This window comes from Bombus vancouverensis, chromosome 6 (genome assembly GCF_051014615.1).
Source record: "Bombus vancouverensis nearcticus chromosome 6, iyBomVanc1_principal, whole genome shotgun sequence".
NCBI lineage: Eukaryota > Metazoa > Arthropoda > Insecta > Hymenoptera > Apidae > Bombus > Bombus vancouverensis.
This window is the reverse complement of record NC_134916.1, coordinates 17143914-17164103: the sequence shown is the minus strand read 5'-3', so window position 1 is coordinate 17164103 and position 20190 is coordinate 17143914. Positions and strand designations below refer to the sequence as shown.

The 20190-nt window shown below is 30.2% G+C and overlaps 3 protein-coding genes and 1 non-coding gene across 11 annotated transcripts; 1 reads left to right on the top strand and 3 right to left on the bottom strand.

Moving 5' to 3' along the window:
* Positions 1 to 1068, bottom strand: Tom20 (translocase of outer membrane 20). The gene is made up of 4 exons (XM_033339897.2): positions 845 to 1068; positions 431 to 522; positions 176 to 349; positions 1 to 103 (listed from the first exon to the last, which is right to left on the bottom strand). Exons 1-4 carry the CDS (start codon positions 969 to 971, stop codon positions 59 to 61), a joined length of 438 nt encoding a protein of 145 aa, XP_033195788.1. The 5' UTR covers positions 972 to 1068; the 3' UTR covers positions 1 to 58.
* A 149-nt stretch (positions 1069 to 1217) lies between these two features.
* On the top strand, positions 1218 to 9960 carry LOC117159759 (WD repeat and HMG-box DNA-binding protein 1). Its single transcript, XM_076619592.1, has 21 exons — positions 1218 to 1526; positions 1780 to 1894; positions 1989 to 2140; positions 2212 to 2320; positions 2391 to 2633; positions 2706 to 2921; positions 2997 to 3287; positions 3379 to 3595; positions 3672 to 3896; positions 3963 to 4183; positions 4243 to 4485; positions 4567 to 4939; positions 5025 to 5303; positions 7679 to 7962; positions 8038 to 8141; positions 8211 to 8365; positions 8448 to 8616; positions 8733 to 9058; positions 9128 to 9432; positions 9524 to 9660; positions 9774 to 9960. Exons 1-21 carry the CDS (start codon positions 1450 to 1452, stop codon positions 9802 to 9804), a joined length of 4272 nt encoding a protein of 1423 aa, XP_076475707.1. The 5' UTR covers positions 1218 to 1449; the 3' UTR covers positions 9805 to 9960.
* A 586-nt stretch (positions 9961 to 10546) lies between these two features.
* On the bottom strand, positions 10547 to 14844 carry LOC117159755 (epoxide hydrolase 4). 8 transcript variants are annotated; one of them, XM_076619585.1, is made up of 9 exons: positions 14647 to 14844; positions 14372 to 14548; positions 13720 to 13992; positions 12375 to 12496; positions 11768 to 11892; positions 11411 to 11686; positions 11168 to 11325; positions 10834 to 11088; positions 10547 to 10772 (listed from the first exon to the last, which is right to left on the bottom strand). In XM_076619585.1, exons 4-9 carry the CDS (start codon positions 12450 to 12452, stop codon positions 10594 to 10596), a joined length of 1071 nt encoding a protein of 356 aa, XP_076475700.1. In that variant the 5' UTR covers positions 12453 to 12496; positions 13720 to 13992; positions 14372 to 14548; positions 14647 to 14844; the 3' UTR covers positions 10547 to 10593. The 8 variants fall into 8 exon arrangements, with proteins under 8 accessions (XP_076475700.1, XP_076475704.1, XP_076475701.1 ...); XM_076619589.1 differs by having other exon boundaries at positions 13720 to 13875; XM_076619586.1 differs by having other exon boundaries at positions 14372 to 14618; positions 14697 to 14844.
* Positions 14845 to 15327: 483 nt separating this feature from the next.
* Positions 15328 to 15409, bottom strand: TRNAL-AAG (transfer RNA leucine (anticodon AAG)). The gene has a single exon. It is a non-coding gene; the product is annotated as a tRNA-Leu (tRNA).
* Between the last annotated feature and the right edge of the window lie 4781 nt (positions 15410 to 20190).

The window sequence follows — 20190 nt, the reverse complement described above, 5'->3', positions numbered from 1 at the left end:
TTTCTACTAATGGTTTGATTTTATTTTTTGGAATATTCAACGCAATTTGTATAGTATTTTACTCAACATCTTCCTCAGCCATTGCAATTTGAGTTGATAGTTTCTGTAACAATAAGTGAGAAACCAAATTTTCCCCTTTCATTGTCCCTATTAAAAGATTAGTTTTGTTGCATACCTGACTAATAGGTTGTAATCGTTGTAATAAAAGGTGAAAAATTTGTGGTGGCAGTGTCTTTTGAAGAACTTGTAACAACTGTGCAGGTTGTCCACAAACTGCAACTGCATTTCCTAAGTGTTCAATTCCTCCTTCTACATCACCACAAGTAAGCATTTCTTCTCCTAGTTGGACCTTTAAAACATATTATGGTAATATAATAAAAGAAAACTAATCGTCTAATATTTGATAAACAGTTAACAAATATAATATTACCTCTTGTAAGAAAAATCTTTGTACTACTTCATGGTCTTTCAAATCTTGGATTTTTGAAGTAGAACTCTGGGCTTGTTTCTTTGCTTTTCTACCTACAAGCATGAAATAATAATATTAAGCTTTATATATCTAGTATATATAATATCAATATACCAAGTAATTTATATATTGAAATACTATTTCCAAATCTTAAAGTATATTGATAAGAGACTCTAAAATATTAACAATGATATGAAATTTAATAAAATAAAAAAATATAATTTTCTGAAAATAATGAATTATCTTTCTGAATTTATTATTATGTTATTAAAGTAATTGACAAATATTACAAGTGTTTTTTATACAGAATCATAAATAGCATGAATAAGCTATGTATCACATGGTTTGGAAAAACTACCTAATAGCTTGACTTACGTTCACGCAATTTCTTTTTGAAATCTGGATCACTACGACGCTTTTGATCGAAATAAAAGCAATATCCAACAAAAATTCCAGCTATGCCAACAGCAATACCCACTGCAGCCTTTGAAATCATGGTCATCCTAATAGAGAAATTTATATCTTACAATGACGAAATTTACAAACTCCTTGCTGAACATAGGCCAGTCTAGAAAAGGCTGCGTCTGCTATCAAACGTATAGAATTTAGCTGCAGAAACAGCATCTTAGCATAGGTTCCAGACTGATGCATTAATATAAAAAAATTCCCTAAGTTCATAAATACTTCCTATGAAAACCTTCACCAGCCTTTATTCTAGCTTTACATATTATTTTGTATATATATTAAATTAAATTAAGTAAAGTAATATTAGTGTAAGGTTAATGTAAGTGATTAATGTAAATAATATTTAAATTTACATTTGTAAAATTTCTAATCAAAGGGGTACAATGTGTACAGTTGGAGAATGCGCGCCAAAATACGGGTGTAGAGGATCACAATTTTCCGATGAAAGATTTTAGAAAGTTAGTTAATATATTATATTCAACTATATGTAAAGTTATTAATTAATCTATTGAAAAATGCCATTAATAAAAAAACCTATGCGTTATGCACATCCAGAGGGACACACAGATGTTTGTTATTTTACTGGTGAAAAGTAAGTAAAGATATAAATACTAATCAACATTTTTTCATACACTTTATGATATTTTTTGCTAACACTTTTAATATAAATATATTTTATTACATAAGTATGTTTGCAATTTTTGCACATTTTTTAACTATTTCCTTTGTTTAGAACTTTTTAGTGATATAAAAGGAAACATTAAAGGAAAGCTCAATGCATTCAAAGCAATCTTTTAAGAATACAAGAAAACATGTAATTAGAAAAATAATATTTATATTTTTAGGGGAGGGCTTGTTACTTGTGGATCTGATGGAGATGTTCGATCCTGGTTAAATCTAATGGATGATGATCCAAGTGCATGTTGTGTCTCAGAACAGGCTATATCAGTTGTATCAAAGGTAGAAATATTAAATGAAAATATTAATTATGAAATCTATTTTTATATACTTATTGATATTCATAATTTTTTAAAAAATCTTTCAATGATTTCAGAATGGAAAAATATTTGTTGGCAATGATAATAATACAATTCAAGTTCTTAGTTATCCAGATCTTGAAAAAGAAGGAATAGTTACTAGATTTTCAGCACCTGTTTCAGCATTAGCAACAACAAAAAATAGTAATATTATAGTCTCAGGAGGGTGGTATGTAAAATATGCATAAAGCATTTTAATAATTTTTAATTAATATATATTTAATACATATTACATTGTAGTGATATGAGAATACAAGTTACGGATATTAATACATCAGATAACATAGAACTAATAGGTCATGAAGCTCCTATACTAGGTTTGTCTTTGGATCCAAAAGAAGAGTTTGTGGTAAAATATATACTCGATGTGTTTTCTGTTTTTATGTAATGATACCTTTTATAATATTTGATTTATGTAGGCATCATCAAGTGCAGATGGTACAATACGAGTATGGAATATTAAAGAAAAACGTGTTGCAAATATTTGGGCCAATGTTGTGCCCAAATGTAATTCATTTTTTACAGCTAAAATGTATAATGTGCCTTCATTTCATCCTAAGGATGGAAGTTATCTTGCATATCCTTGTGCAAAAGATGTAGTTATAGTTGAAAGATCTTCTTGGAAGGAATTGTTCCGTTTAAAATGTATTAATATGAAAACTGTATGCTGTCTTTTATCTAAATATTTTATTTAATATAATATGTATTCTATTATATTATTATCTTCATTTAAGGAAATTAATATATGTAAGTTTTCCGAATGTGGCACATTATTAGCTGCTAGTTCAGTACAAGGAGAAATAGTTGTTTGGGATGTAAAAAGTAAAGAATTAATTGGCTATATTGGGCATCAACAGAATGCTAAAATTACTGCATTATCTTGGAATATTGATAAATCAGATGAAATTGCATTCTGTGACTCTTTAGGCCAATTGGGATGTATTGATGTTGTAGGTACATATATGTAAAACATATATATTATTTTTAAAGCTTTAAAAATAAATATATCATTTTTATATGTTTAGATAATTCCCAATAGAACAACAAGTAATGAATTACCTTTAGAAACAAATGGAGATGTCGAAGATAGTAATGTTGATATTCCAGAAGATGATGATGACGATGATGACGGTGAAAATGTTATATCTTTAAACAAAATTAAGGCATCAATAGAACTTGAAGATGACCAAAAAAGTCATTCCGATGTAGTGTCTGAAAAATCACAACATGGTGCAAATGTTTTTATACCTGAAATTCATTTACAACCACCATTTCAACCTGGTTCATCACCAGTACATTTGTTATCTCGATTTATGGTAAAATTTTTTGTAAATTATAATATGAATCATTATATATGTACAAATATATACATACATATATTAAAATGTTAGTTTTCATAATATATAGGTGTGGAATGATACGGGTATGGTAAGATGCTTTACATCTGAAGATGGAGACGAATCTAGTATTGAAGTAGAATTTCACGATGCGGCAGTACATCGTAGTATGCATATCAATAATTACTTAAGACACACAATAGCTGCTTTATCACCAGAAGCATTTGCATTAAATTGTCCATCAAGTAGTGATACACGAAGCAAACTTGTTGTAATAGCATTACAAGGTTAATACTATACATAATTATTGCTTGAACCAGATTTATTCAATTTATTTAAAAAGTATAATTAAATGAAAAATAGGTTGGGGTTCTGGAAATAAAGAATGGTCATTAGATCTTCCTGAAGATGAAGAAGGACATTGTATTGCAGCTGGTGATAATTTTGTAGCACTTGCAACGTCCAGGAGACATTTAAGAATTTTTACTGTAGGAGGCACCCAGCGTGAAATTGTAGCTCTGCCGGGTCCTGTAGTAGCAATGAATGGACTGAAAAATAATTTAGTACTTGCTTATCATACTGGAACAGGTATTTTGATCATTTTTACTTTTTATTTTTTAACAAGTTCTTGTTAAAAATGAGATATTTAAATAGGGGCGTCAGGAGATCAGTGTATGAATTTACTGTCAATTCAAATTCGGGGAGTAAATTTAATTAGTCGAACACTATGTCTCCCTTTGTCATCATCATCAGAATTAATGTGGTTAGGAATTACCGATTTTGGATCCCCCGTAACAATGGATGCTGATGATGTTATAAGAGTATATAATAAAAAGTCTTCTTTATGGAAAGTGGCCAGTGATATGAGTGAACAAGTAAGAAATATATTTCACTACATTACATCCGTTATATTACATTAATAAATTTGGAACAGTCTAAGGGTAAAGCAGATCATTATTTTATAATTGGGATAAACGAACAACAAAGTATCGCTCGTTGCATTTTATGCAAGGGAAGTCATTATCCGCCAACTACACCTCGCCCAGTAATAACAGAAATATCGTTACATCTGCCGCTTTGTGAACCTGAAACTGAGAAAACGGAAAAAGAACTAAAATTATGGAAGTTAGGAACCAGTCCTCCAGAAGAGAACGAAGCAGTGCTGTCTCTTATTGCGGTAAATTTAATATTTGTGGTTTATTAAATTTATAAATTATTGATGTATCTTTCTACGTATTTATTAATTTTATTTAATTAGCTTGCTTGCCGAAGTAATTTGGAGTATCGAGCGGTAGAATTATGCGAACAAATCGCTTCAGAAAAAGTTATAGAATTGGCAATTAAATATGCACGAAGAATAAATCGAATAGCTTTATCCAATAAATTGGAGTCGATTGCTGATATAAAGGTAGAAGAAAAGAAGGAGGACATAGAAAATAATGACAACAATGATGAAAATGTCAATAAAAGTGACGATGAAGAATCGAATAATGATATTGAAGAGCCCACACCTTCATTAACTATTACGAAAAAGCCAGATATAGAAATTAAACCGTTATCTATGACTGAATCATTATCAATAAGAAGAAGTAATCCTTTTTTAAAAAGTGGAAATTCTCCGGCGACAAAAGGTATTATTACTAAAATGGGGGGTGAAATGGGGAGAGTTATTTTGGTTTAATTATATTTTCAAATTTTATTTTTAATGTAAAATAGGATTAGCTGGGTTAGAAATAACTCCAGAAAAACCACAGAAGTTAACAGCACTAACACCTATACCTTTAAAGTCGAAAACAAAAGAGGCAAAAGATGGACCAAAGAAAGAAACGTTTATCAGTTGGTATGCTAGAAATAAAAAAAGTTTGCAGGAGGAATTTCCCGAGTTGAGTGCTGCAGATTTAACAAAAACTGCCTTGGCAAGATACAAAGAAGAGAGTACAGGTTCACAAAACAGTAATACTTCGGAGACCTCGGAATCGAAAAAAAGAAAATTAAGTCTGGAGAATGAACAACATAACGAACCAAAACGTTCCTCAAGTAAAATACTTAGCTCGTTTGCATTTGACAAATGAATACCTATTTAAAATGTAAAAAAATACAATTTTATAATTTTATACAATTAATATTTATTATCTTCCATCAATATTTTTTATTATGTTATACAAAATAAACGTAAAAATATCCTGTTTTAAAAAGAGCTTATTTATTTATATCTATTAATATTTGTAGTACAATGTTAGATTAATCTAACCCCAATCATTGTAGTAATCATTACAATCATTACTTACTGTTAGATACAATACAGAGGTATGGTGATAACATAACGATCAAAAGTATCGATAAGGTAGATATTTATTAACTTGATAGCTTTGCTTGTGATCTACATCGATAAAACAGATAAAGAACAGGGTCTAGGCTCTTTCAGTTTGCCTCAGCCACTCAACAAAAGTTGAGGCTTTCAAACATTTAGACACGCGTGGTATTGTGTAGATAGTAATTGTATAAATTGAAATAGAATTTTAACATAAAATTGACAGAAATTTTAAAATACAATGCTTGAAAAGGCGATAAAAGGTAAGGCAATATATATATTTAGCACGGTTACATCTACTATATTTATTCCTGTTAACATTTGAAACACAACATGAGTCTAAATATACATTCAATTTTGTGGTATAATCCGCACGTCTGCAATTACATCATCGAAATGTGTACCTGAAAAAATAATTATGCTGAGTCTACAAAGATAAAAAATCAGTTATCAGAGACAATTTTTGGACATATGTTTTATTCATATAATCTAATATCGTAATATAGAGAAATATAGAGATTAACTTACTTAATTCCAAAGAGCGAATATCTTTTTCCTTTTTACAGTTTCCACTTATGAATAATAATTAATAATGAAATATATGGGTTTTAAAATCACAGCGAAATTCTTTAATGTTTTAGATTTTGATAAACTAAAATCTTTTCTGTGATATGTACTTGTCATTTGTTTATCTAAATAAAATAAAATATATGTTTCTTACCCTAGAAAATATAATTTAGAAATCGAAAGATAACATTTCTTTGTTGAGAAAATAAAAAGGATAAAAATTTGTTAAGAAATGATACATTTATCACTACATGAAAATTTCAATTTTAATCTTCAACCGTTCAATTAAACTTCAACATTCTGCATTTTAATATTTTTTTGTATGGAAATTTAGAAGCATAACGTATAAATTATAGGAATGCAGTTAATATAAAAATTCTGTTTGTTTTGAAATGCTTTATCAATGATCTATTAATAAATGACCTATGTTACTAGTTATATATTTTTTATGCAATTAAACAGATTTCTAAATTTTCAAACTGATCGAAATGTATTAGAATAGGAAAAATACGTATTTATTAACAGATAGAATTTTATTTCTTAATGACACGAATTATTTTTATGTAAAGACTTACTTGACTAATTTACAAATAATACATAGTTCGGAATACATTAGAATCGACGTGATTAGAAAAAAAGAATTAAAAAAGAATTTTTTTGAATTGCAAATATTTAACAATGTATTCATAAAATTTGCTATTATTTTCCTTCTATCTATTTATACATATTTTTCAAATCCTTTTGAATTTTATTTTAGACGCGTACGTAATTTGCGTATTAGAAATTTAAATGTACATATACATATTTCTGTCATGATTTTCTAAAGATTATAACGTTTTAATATTACTGTATAAAAATAATATTTACTTACGATATAATTAGACACTGTACTTCGATAAATATGTTATTAACTCGGATAAATTTTTCTCGGATTTCAAATATTATATTACTCAGGTTACTGTAACCTGAGTAATATATATGTCATATAAATATCGTTATTATACTTGGAAAGTTGTATGTTACAATTATTCAGTTATAAGTGTGTTTAATAATGATAAGTTACGATAGCTTTTCTGTAGTTTTATAATATGTTTGCAAATTGTTTTATACTTGTTAATAACTTTTACATGTAGTAATGCTTTTAACGTTATTAATAATATCAGTTTTTCATTAATATTATTGAGTTTCGTAGTAAAAATTAATAAATATGTATATACATGAGTTAAAAATAAATACTAGTTTTACCATAGACATTATATATAACGCAAAAGTATTAATATTTTCCATCTGTCGATAATGTAGAAGTGATTGGCGGCAATCATAATTTAAATTATACGTGTGCACTTACATATGTATGATAGTAGTGTTTCTTTTATTTCAATCTAATTTAATTGTTATCATTCTAATTTCAATTTTATTATTATGGAATTATGTACTAAGATGTAGAATTATTTACATGTAATAATTGATAATTAAGAATGCTCTCTTTCAGAACATGCACCATTAGATGTTATACAAAATGCTATGGGTGTGATGGGCCCATGGCACATTGTTATTGCTGTGGCATTGTCTCTCGTAAAATTTCCGGTTGCTTGGCATCAACTTTCCATTGTATTTCTTGCACCTCCAACTAATTTTACATGTGCTGCTCCAATCTCAGCCACTAATGTATCTACAATAATGAAATGTTATATAGATGTAGGGAATGGTACAATGGAGAAGTGTACAAGTTTTAAATATGATAGGCGCACATTTAAAGAGAGTATAATAACTCAAGTAAATTGAATTTTCAATTTATTATCGTACTTCCAAGAAATGAGTTTACAAATTACTGCACATAATTATTTTCAGTGGGACTTGGTCTGTGATAGAGAACAATTAGCAAATTTTGTACAATCTTGTATAATGTTTGGAGTTCTTATTGGTAACTTAGTATTCAGTATAATGGCCGATCGGTATGCTAAATATTATTACGATGTAATAAAAAGTATAAATAATAAAAATAATCTTTGTTCCTTTTTCAGAATTGGTAGAAAAAAGCCTTTGATGATTGCCATAGGATTACAATCGTTAACTGGATTTATAAGTGCATTTGTTCCATGGTTTGAATTATTTGTGATATTTAAATTTATTTCTGCTGTAGCTACAGGTGGTACTATGCTTGTTAGTTTTGTTTTACGTAAGTATAACTGATAAATTATATAAGTAACATAATATATAGATTTATGAAAGAATATAATTTAATACGTAATAAATTATAGTTATGGAGATTGTAGGAATAGAATGGCGTTCAATTATGTCAGTCCTTTTCCATGTGCCATTCTTACTGGGTCACCTAATGAATCCTTTAATTTCATATTTAACACATACGTGGGATGGTTTTCAAATGGCAGTTTCCATACCATCCCTTTTCTTATTATCATATTATTGGTACGTAATATTAATCATTGAACACTAACGATATTAATTTAGGAACATTATTAATATTAAACATTTATGTGTCATTAAGTTGGAGTAGAGTTTAAACACATTTTTATATATTGTAGGATTATACCTGAATCACCAAGGTGGTTACTTGCTGTTGGCAAGCTATCGAAAGCAGAACAAATTCTAGTCAAAGCAGCTGGCAGAAATAAAATACCAATAGAAAATGTTAAAATAGCAATTGAAACATATGAAAGCAATATTGGACTTCGTCATAAGCAAAGCAAAGAAAAATATAATATAACACACTTGTTTAGAACTCCCAATTTAAGATTAAAAACTATTTGTGTATGTTTTAATTGGTTTGTGTGTGGTACTTGCTTTTTTGGATTAGCACAGTATATGGGTTATATTGATGGTAACATTTTTGTAAATGTTGCTGTATCAGGTAAGTCTATATAATACCTATTTTCATTCAACAAAGATACATATTTAAAATTTGATATAATATTTTCAGCTGCTGTTGAACTGCCTGGAACTATAGTAGTTTTATTTTTAATATCACGTGTATCACGTTTAAGAATTCTAATAAGTGGAAATCTTCTATCTGCTGCAAGTTTGCTATTACTAGCTGTGATATCAAATTCAAATTTCACAGTACTTTTGGCTACATTAGGTCTTGCAGGAATGTCACTTAGTTTTCCAACAATATATCTGTATAGCAGTGAGGTATTTCCAACTGTAATTAGAAATGTTGGTGTTGGTTTAGGAAGTGTTTGTGCAAGGGTTGGGAGTATGATTGCTCCATATATTGCAACAATGGTAATATTTTTTTTTCATATTATATGCTTAATCCATATGTATTTTATGACTGTAGTATAATAACGCTTTATTGAATTGTATGTATATTTAGGGAAAAGTTGCACCATGGTTACCACCATTAATATTTGGAACTGGACCATTACTTGGTGCTTTATTATGTTTTCTACTACCAGAAACAATGAACTGTGAATTACCAGAAACTATTGAAGATGGTGAAAATTTTGGGAAGTAAGTATATACAGAGAGGAAATTCTCTGGTATAAAGTAAAATGATTTTAAATAATATGTATTAATTTCTTTATTTTTAAATAGCTTATTACAAATTTCGATCGTTATTACAGAAAACAGACTAAAAAAGCTGCGACAAAATAATATTTATTTAAAATTAACAATAAGAGGGAAGCCCACAATAAAATAATGAAACAGATCCTGCCTCTTAAAACAATAAATTTACAAATTTTATATTAAAAACTGTAACTGTATATATATACTTTTTTTTTATTATAATAAATATATAATGCTTTATAATTAACAATTTAATTTATTCTTTACATTATATTAAATTATTTTAGTAAATATATAAATATTTTATCAAAAATAATTTTAACAATTATTAATATAGTATTTAATATAATGTGAATGTCTGAATATATCTTTTTATACTAGCTTTATAATATACACTTACTTTATGAAAAAACAGATTTTTCATGTTATCTAATACTATATTTAAAATTTATGTATATATATATGTATATTTACGTTATTAAATGAAAAAAATATGTATACATGTTTATTAAAAAAGTGATAGAATTTTTTACTTAAAACTATCTCATTCATTAAAATGTAAATAATATTAGACAAAACATGTTAAAATAAATCAGCCTTTTTTACATTTGTTGATACAGACAGTCATTAAGATAAAGAGGTTCATTTGAGTTGTTCTGTAGTAATTAAATTATAGTATATATGTAACGCTATAGTTAAGCTATAAAAACATTTAATTATTATATATATGGCAACATATTTTGTAGTCTTTTCTGTTTTGTGATGAAAAGTAACTAGATATTTTTTGTTGCACTGAGAGCCTAAAACTTAAATAAAGAAAGTAGAAAAATTCAGGCTCTGGTAAGTCCTATATTTTAATATAGATAAAAATATAATTCAATTTGTAGTTTGACCTAAATAAAATACTTTACTGGGTAAAGCACTAACTACTCCACTGGTCTTTTTATGGACAGCATCAAACATATGGTTACCATACTTGACAGTATTACCAAGAGATCCAAACCATGAAGACATAATGTTTTTGGATGATGGTTTTTCTACATGATTTATCGCACCTAGAACACGATTTATTCATTGCATAACTTAGTATTTGCAAAAGTTTACAAAATGACTTACCCATAAAAAACTTCAAGATTGCTTCATTTACTGTATCTGGTTTTTGTTGGTGTGGAAAATGTTGAGCTTCAGAGATTACTTTCACATTAAATTTCTCAACATATTCAGAACTTTGTACAACACTTTCTATCGTTACAATTGGATCCATATTTCCAATTATAAGCAAGGTTCGAGTAGAAATTTGATCACGAGTATCTGTATTAAGTCTTATTAAAGGAAGGTTTCTATAATAATTGATTGCACCTGTCCAGTCCTCTGTAATTAACCATTTTAATTTTGTCATCTTTTATATACACATAACAGGCATTGTTTAAATTTTTTTGAGTTTATTTACCTTTCCTACTAAATGCATATTTATATGCTTCTACATAATCCTTCTCATTGTTTGCATTATTCAGTTGAAGATGTTGAAATGCATCATTTATTATTGATAAGTCTTCTTTAAGAGCATCAATTTCAGGCAAAAATGGTAATCTACTGAAATGTATCCATCTAAACATTAACGTAAATAAATAAATGAACATATATATCTTAGAAATAAAATACGTTAGAAAACTTATAGATATAATAGATTTACTTTAAATCAAAAATAGAATCTCCAGGTCTCCCATTCCAATACAAATTAGGATGTGGGCATGAAATTGCAACAAATTTATGAATCATGTCCCCATATAGGGCTACCATATACCATCCTAAAAGTCCTCCTAAATCATGACCGATTATACTGCATTGCTTTACTCCAAGAGTTAAAATAAATTGTTTCAATTCCTCAATTAGTACTTGTATTCTGTAACAACTTTTAGCTGCTGGTTTATCACTATCTCCAAACCCCTTCAAATCTATTGCTATTACTCTGGATGAATAAAGACATAATTAATATAAAAAAAGTAATCTCATGATTTTATTAAAATATTAAAAAGAATGAATTTTAAACCTATAATGTTGAGTAAGACATGGTATTTGTTTTCTCCAAGATAACCAACAATCAGGAAATCCATGTAAAAGTAATATAAGTGGATCATTTTTATTTCCAGCTTCTACATAATGGAACTTTACACCCTGTAAAAGAAATGAAAATTTTCCTCTTAGAACAAATTCTTGTTTCTATTGCTTCCTATCTTTCTATTATTTTATTATTCAATCAGTTATTACTATTTAAAGATATTTTAGTATTATTAAATTAGAAATAGATGCATTTCGTTTGACAAGAAGAAGTTTTAAGTTTTCATGTATAGATGTGAGCAATAAAAAAATTAATGATAAATAAAAACAAACAACGATAAGAAAAAGATTGATACGAGATAAATTGGACTGTGTTCTAAAAGAAATTGACACAGCTGTTTTCGACATCCGTTAAAAATATATGTATTATAATCGTATCTATCAATCAAAATCGGATGTGCATCAGACTATTAGGTTGTCAAGTGTTATCAGAGGTCGACCATAATACACTTTTGAACGTTTACAATCGAAATTCGATTTTACGTTATGTAGTTACCCTATTAAATTATAATAGACTTTATAATTATATACATAATTACCTTGATTTTTACGTAAGAATGAGTTCCTAAATTATTGTCCACAAGACAAGGTGGAGGTTTATCTCGCTGTTGCATCATAAAAAACTTCTTAGGATCCCAGACCCACTTAGGAAATCTTTTCACTATTAAATATAAGCCATACACAAAAGAGAGAAAATGTAATTTAACTATCTCAAAAACTGATAGATAAACAATTTTATCATTTGTAATCATGATTATTAATATTAATGATTAATAATATACGTAGAAAATTTTTTTTTAATTTGTACGTGTTAATTTTATTCCAATTATGCACTAAAACAGATTTGGCTTTTAAATTTTTATATATCTGTGTGTATACATATTTACGTACAAATGTACGTTTTAAAAATATACGTGTTGTGCTAGTCAAACCGAAAAAGATAATCAAATAATTCTTAAGTTTAATTTAAAGATATAAATCGATATCGTTTATGACGTTAGTCATACATAAAATTCCGCGCTTTCAGTGAAGTTGACAATGTATTACTGACGAAAGTTTTCATCTCCATATAGATGAGAGTAGAGGTCATCATGAGAAGCGAAGTATAACTCCTTATCGGATCTGTGTTCAACGTCAAAATGAATTTTACTAAAGCCTACAATCAAATGTTCCTAGAAATTATATCTTCTAAAAATGCTTACGTGACATATTTACGAAAAGCTATGAGTTTGCACTTTGATGTTTTGTCAGATATTACAGTAATACTATGTCTAAAATACGCGATCGTACAAAATTATCTTATAATATTAAATATATTTCTCTAAAATATTGTTTATTAAAATTTTTCCGGTCAAACAATTATTTTAAGTCTGATTTTAAATACATATGTACATATTAGGTTTACTTTAATTGATTTCATTTTCTTTCATAATACATAATGAAATCTATGAACATTTTTATATTGATTTTGTTAAAACAAAAGTACATCCAAAGAAACTAATCATATGTTTCACAAGATAGCTAGTATTAACTAATATATGTACATATATATTGTTTAGTAGGAACAGAAGTGGTTTATATTTTGTTAATATTCGACTGTTATACTTTTCCTTATCTAAGATAAATAAAGTTTTAGATACATGTTTCATAATGACAAAATGTCTGTAAGGAAACATTTATTTCACTTTTGAATAAATTGGAAAACAGAAATGATGAGAATACTCATTTCTATACAAGAGTAATATGTATATTACATAAATGACTGTGAATTATAAATAAATATATAGTATATAAATGTTATAACTCACTTTTATATCTTAGACCATTTTTTTTACAATAACAATGTTTGTAAAATGAAATTTATATTTCAATATCAATACTTACCATCTCATTTAATTTAATCAAATATATCTTGAACATTGAAAAAATAGCACAGAACATAAAATCAGCAAATACTTGTGTTTCCCATTTCCATCTACTTTACTTCATCAACTTTTGCCTTCGGTTGCTCCTACTATCTTTTATGTTAATTTAAAAGACCTGCTAAATTTTTCATAGTTACTCTGAATCGATTTCAACTGGTTTTGAACACACTGTTAGTAGTTACAGAATTACTTTTTTTATAAAAATGGACTTTTTGGACTCTTCGGGTTGTTCCTTATTGGTCATAACATAAAATTTATGTAAATAAAACAATTGTTATAATAAATAAAGAAATAATAAAAAATAAAGAAAATTTTTTAGAGTTAATTTCTAAAATATTTTGATCATAAAGTGTAGAAATTGACATCACCATCTTATTTGAACACAAAAAATAAGATTTTAGTAACACATAATTATATAGATGAAGTTATAAAAATATAATTTAAATTACTTTAGTTTCTTTTCAGATTCATATTTTTTTAATAAAATATCAGGGTTCAGTTGAAATTAATTGTATAACAATATTAGATCATAAAATAATTTTATGCGATAATAAACGACAGAAGAAAATATTTTCTTTTGTCATTTCATCATATATTTTCATTTCAATTACCAGGTTACACGTTTGTGCATTGCGTCTGCTGCAGATTTCCAGGGTGCACGGACATTTCTGTTTACAGAGAGTTTCATATTTCCGACATGAGCAATGTTTTGATTTACTGATTGATTTGCATTTATACTTTCTTTCTGCTAGTTATGCCTTCAAGTAATGACGAAACTTTGCTGCAGTCTGCAGTGGATGGAAAATGAAAATGGTATTGTTCTTCAGAATTAATAATACAATGATTAATTTCTATGAACTACAAAATTGAATGAAAAATGAATTACATTAAAAGCACGTTATCTCCAGTGATTTGTACATTGGATGGGATACTAACCTAGAAGGTGAAGAATTTAAGGTGAAACTGAATGATTTATGTAAAACATAGATCGATTCCGATTGTAATTAGAGGGAAAATTTCTTCTCTACTGTAATTATATCGAACATTAATTTAATTGTAATTCATACTGTTCCAATAGCGCCGTTATCTTATCTTATACTGAATCGATAATGTCGCATGTGACAGTAAAATGGCATGAGCAGTTACGTAGCCCTCGGATCGTGTGACACATTTTTACATTACATGAGAAGTCTATCCTATTCTTGGTCGATGGCTGTATATCTGTCTGTAATTTAGCATTTCTGTAAATGCTATTACAGATTGCTTCCTTATTGATGCTAGATAATATCTATATATTTATCGGTAAAGCAGAACCTCTATTATTATCTCTATTATTTTATTTATATACGTACATAGTAATTCTACATTAATTGTATAATAAATATACAATTATTCTAGTACTTTCACTATTAATACTAAAGTTATTTCTAATATATCTGGTTAGAATGACTCAATTAACTACTATGGTTATTATTTTATTTTCATTTCAACTGCGTTAATTTTATAATATGTATATTTTCTATTGGCAATTAAAAAATGTTTTACATTATTGACATATAAAAAAATTTGGCAGCGGTGGGATTCGAACCCACGCCCCAGATGAGACTGGTGCCTTAAACCAGCGCCTTAGACCGCTCGGCCACGCTACCACATGCCGAATAATTTTTTACAACTAATAATTTCGTTCAACTTATACAATTAAATAGCTATAAGCAGTTAATATGTACGATATTTTTCATATATTTCCATATTTATTAAAAGTAAAATAATACGAGTGTAAATTTATCTAAATTTATGTTTGAGTCTTCCAAAGCCTTATGCTTCGTTTCAATCTAGCTTATAAATTCCCGATATATACATAATTATTACATATTTACTAATCTCTGTAATTACAATTTCTTATTACCTTTTCGTTTAATGTACATTCTCATCGTTATATATATCCTTTATTATTAAAAAAAGAACAACAACACACTCATAAACGTCTGTACAACGTGTAAATAAAACATTATTATCTAACCTTAATTGAGGTTAGCACGACAAAAAATGTCCTGAGCTTACTGGCATATTTCGCGCCATCGAATTCCCACTCACGTCATGCTTTTTAGCATCTGTGGCGTATTGCAATCCAAGATTAGGATCCCGTCGAGAGACAAATTCGTAGTTTGTTGGCCACATGTCGTGGGCGTAGGTACCGTGGATTAAACAAAGGCAGTCACCGGGCGGAGCTTTCGATCCGTGTAGTTGACGCATGCGCGTCACGTCTTTCGTCCCCCACGCGCATTGCATTCTGTGAACCAGCATGTGGTACACAGAAGCGAGAGGAGCTAACGCATCCCTATTTTTTCCACACTTCGCGACGGCCATTTTGTATGCCGACTTAATATTCGCCTCTCATTTTCTCCCTTCGCATCTGTAACTTTATATCAGCGCGATGAAGCTCAATTGTCACGTTGGTGGTCCTTTGTTCTCGCGGGCCCTGAACCATAATCGAGTCAGTTAGCGCCCTTACGTAGCGAATACTAACGATTCCAGAGCGGATTAGTCATCGATCGGTAACAATAACCGATCCCCCGTCTTCCTTCGCAACAGATAAGTTATGGAAATTGAAAGTTAATCCATTCAGATCGCAACGATCGAACGTTGTTTTGACAAAGTATAAACAGTTGTAATAAGGTTTCTTTATGTACATACTGCTCTTCTTACCATTTCAAAACTGGAGACAACTGAAGTTTTATAATTGTGCTATTTTCGTTTCTCCTTCAATCTATTTGAAACACCGATGTTATTTCATAATAAATAGCTTGTGTAATATAGCTCTAGCTACTTGAAAGATAAAAAGTACGAAGGATCTACAAATATTTTGACGTACACTAGCTCAATAATGAAAGCGTCGGTCATGAAGGTATTTGTATACTTACCATAGAAAACTTTTATGGCCATATTGTATTACACACTACATCTATGTTATACGAAATATTATAAAATTTTATTAGCACTGTAACGAGACATGATTGTCATGATTGTATGCGTTGCTATCTACCATTTAACGCTAACCCGGCACACATAACGAGGTAGATGTATTCATAAGAGCTGTTTACAAGTGTTCGAACACTTTCGTCAACGTGTCAGTGTATCACAAAAAGTAAAGCAATGAAATGATTGTTTGAAACCGAGTTGAGGAACCATCACGCGACAAAATACCGTAAATATTACTCCGATGATACGTACCACGTACATATTTTCATCTTTTAGATTTTAAATGTAATATACAAATTTATAAATATATTTTTCTAGCCGATCTAAATGAAAAGGACATTTTATAATTTGAACCGTTCTTCGCCCAAAGAACACGTACACGATGTTACTTTTATCTCTATTCTAAATATAGTACGTGTGACGCGTTCATATCAAACGACTGTCACGGTGAACGATGTTTAATTAAACATTCGATGGTATTTATAGTAACGATAAGGCGGTTGATTAATCGAGATGGGAATCATAATGGAAAGTCGGAGTGTAGCGCAAGCTCGACCGCGTGTACGAGTCTGAATAAGGCGTAGGAACATCCTCGTGGTGAATTAATCATTTCAACAGCTGCTGTCGCATTAGCGAGAGCGGATAAGACAAATGAACGTCGTGGAGCTTGTTAAGACGTAATCCGAGAGATGCGTCTGCGTCGCCTCCCGCTACCACCTTCGTCACCGTCGTCCTTTGCTGCCACCGTCACATCCGTCGTCTCATCCGGGATTAGACGCTTGTGTATCAGGTCGCCATTTTACTCGATGATCCTCTTTTGTTTATAGATCTTACCTTTTGTTTGCTTTACTTTACTTTACCTTATCTTACCTTATCCTACTGAACTTTATTAATCCGCGTAACGAGAGAGAAAAATTCTACAATCAGTAAATATAGTTGCCAGTGTATACATACAGCAGTGTTCGATTATAGTCTGATTTTGACTGAAATGCAAGAGCGATATCCTCTTGGACTATGTATTTTAATGTTCTCAAGTAGAAAAATCAATATGTATTGTTGATACGATATCGTCAATATTCAATATTATACAATGACGTTGAGAATCTGGAAATATCGACGATATTGTACATTACCTGAGGATATCCTAAGGTTGCAAGTTGTAAGTTGATTTAGGGCCGTATATTGATAAATTGTCGCGTATTATTAGATACGAATGCGTCGCTCTTTTAAATTGCAGCATTATGTAAAATTTATCGACACTTCGATATTATTTATGCTTTCACTTATTCTATTCTCGAACTCTATTTCTCCTCATATTGTATATCGTACGTAATCAGATTAAGCGTCGTATTGGAATCATTGGAAGTCTATCAGACTTAGATGACAAAAGGATAGTCTGCCATTCAGCAGGAACCGCGAAGATAAGATCTTGGGGTTTCTTTTTCAGGTTGAACATCGTCAAATGCGATGCTCTGTCGTGGGTACGCATGGGTTGAATGGTCTCCGATGACAGATAGCGTCGATGCGGGCGCTATTATTGAACGACGTTAACGCAAATCGCGTGGACATGACGCGATCGTAATTCCGTTTCCCTTTGTCGTCGAAAGAAACTGGTTGCGCTAGTAAAATATATATCGCATTTAATTCCTACAGAGTTTAGTAAATCATACAACGATCATTAGAATATATCTTCGTACGATATATTTGTAATTTTATAAATTTGGAATATACGTAGAATTCCAATTATCTGCACCTGTTCGTACTAGCTGAAATTCATATAATAGAAAGTTACGTCGAAGTAAGTGGATCGAATCGGCAGTTCGCTAATTAAAATTTCATTGATATAAATGGTGTTCACGCGACCAAAGTTCTATCGTAGTCGTTAAACTGTTACTTATGGTTTAATCTATCGGGCATATTAGACTGTTAATAATTATCGTCGATACTTTCGTAAAGGTATCGACCGTTTCTACCTGTAGCAAGAGATGTTTTCCTTTTTCGAATTCGTTTAAAAGAATTTTAATCATCGGGCGGATGCATTAGCGCGAAACTTTGCGAGTTTGCTTATTTGCTTCTATATAGATTTCGACTTTTCAGGTACAAGTTACACGTAGCCGAAGAACTTCTTCGATTCTACTTCGCTTTTGTCAGACCGAGTATTGCGCCTCTCCATTTTGTCATCCCCTAGCGGGGTTTCAATGTTGTAACCATGGAGACGTCGCGTTTCCGCAAGGGGAACGTATAAAGGGTGTCGGGCGTACGTAGGCAAGTATGGTGAGGCTACCATTGTTAAAATTCGTAGCTGTACTACGTGTCCAATTTGATGATAATGAAAATACGATACAGTTGCGAGCATAACGTGCGCGACGTGTCTCATCTTCGTGTACATACCTAACTCTAATACGTATATTTTTAATTTTGTTTCTATTATCTTCCCCTAAATGTTACAGTTGCTCCTTTCCCACGATTATTCGTAAAACAGAAGAAGCCACGGATTAAACCAGCTTCTGAATTCGTAATTATAATCTTTTCGCGTAATTTGCGAGTTTGCGAGTAGAAAATGTCGCAAAGGAGAAGAGAATGATTGACGAGAAAATTCGCACTCGAGCTCGTCAATCCTTCGGCGTTTATCGGCGCGTCCTCGCCGTTAAATGGCCAATGAGTTTCATAGGAGCCATTAAGGGGTCCTTGATTCGTAATGAGACTCTCAAGGAGAATCTTATGATTATCCCCCATTAGGACAATAGAGAGAATAATAGTAAGCCAGTCTAGCGGGCGTTTCATTCGAAAAGTAACGTAATTTTACTTCCAAAATCGAATTGCAAAACATCGACTTTTCCTCTCCCTATATCAACAGATTTCGTACGATTAATAATATTTAACAGTTCACTCAATTTTTTGCATTTTCAGCATTTTTTTCACAAAGTTTCGCAACCTCCGCGTACAATTCACGGATGTGTATACGGCTGGAAAAATACGGTGAAAGAGATTGCGAAAAAAAAAGAAAAGAAAAAATAATCGACACTTTCCAAGCGAAGAAACCATTTGTTAGTTCTGGGCCATGTCACGAACGCAATTAGTGAGTGATTCGTCAAGCACTGCGAAGTCCTCCACAGTAATAGCGAAGGGCTCTTCAACTGCTCGAGTACTCTTCCGGTAGCGACTGCATTTTGATTTGTGCTTCACTGTGCTTCCTTAAAGTGCAAGTTCACACAAACCAACGAACATTACTACAACGGTCACTCTTTTATCTTTCTCGGACTGACTTGTCCCATTCTTGCTCGTGCAACGAACTGCACGCCACTTTGTAATAATACGGTAGATTTCACGTTTGAGAAGCATTAAGTTAATTGATCGGAGAAACGAAACGAATTTTCGTAATTAAACTGGCGAAGAGAGACGAGCGCTCGTTAATGTTTTACGCCCGTAGTTATCCAATAGCACAAGCGCT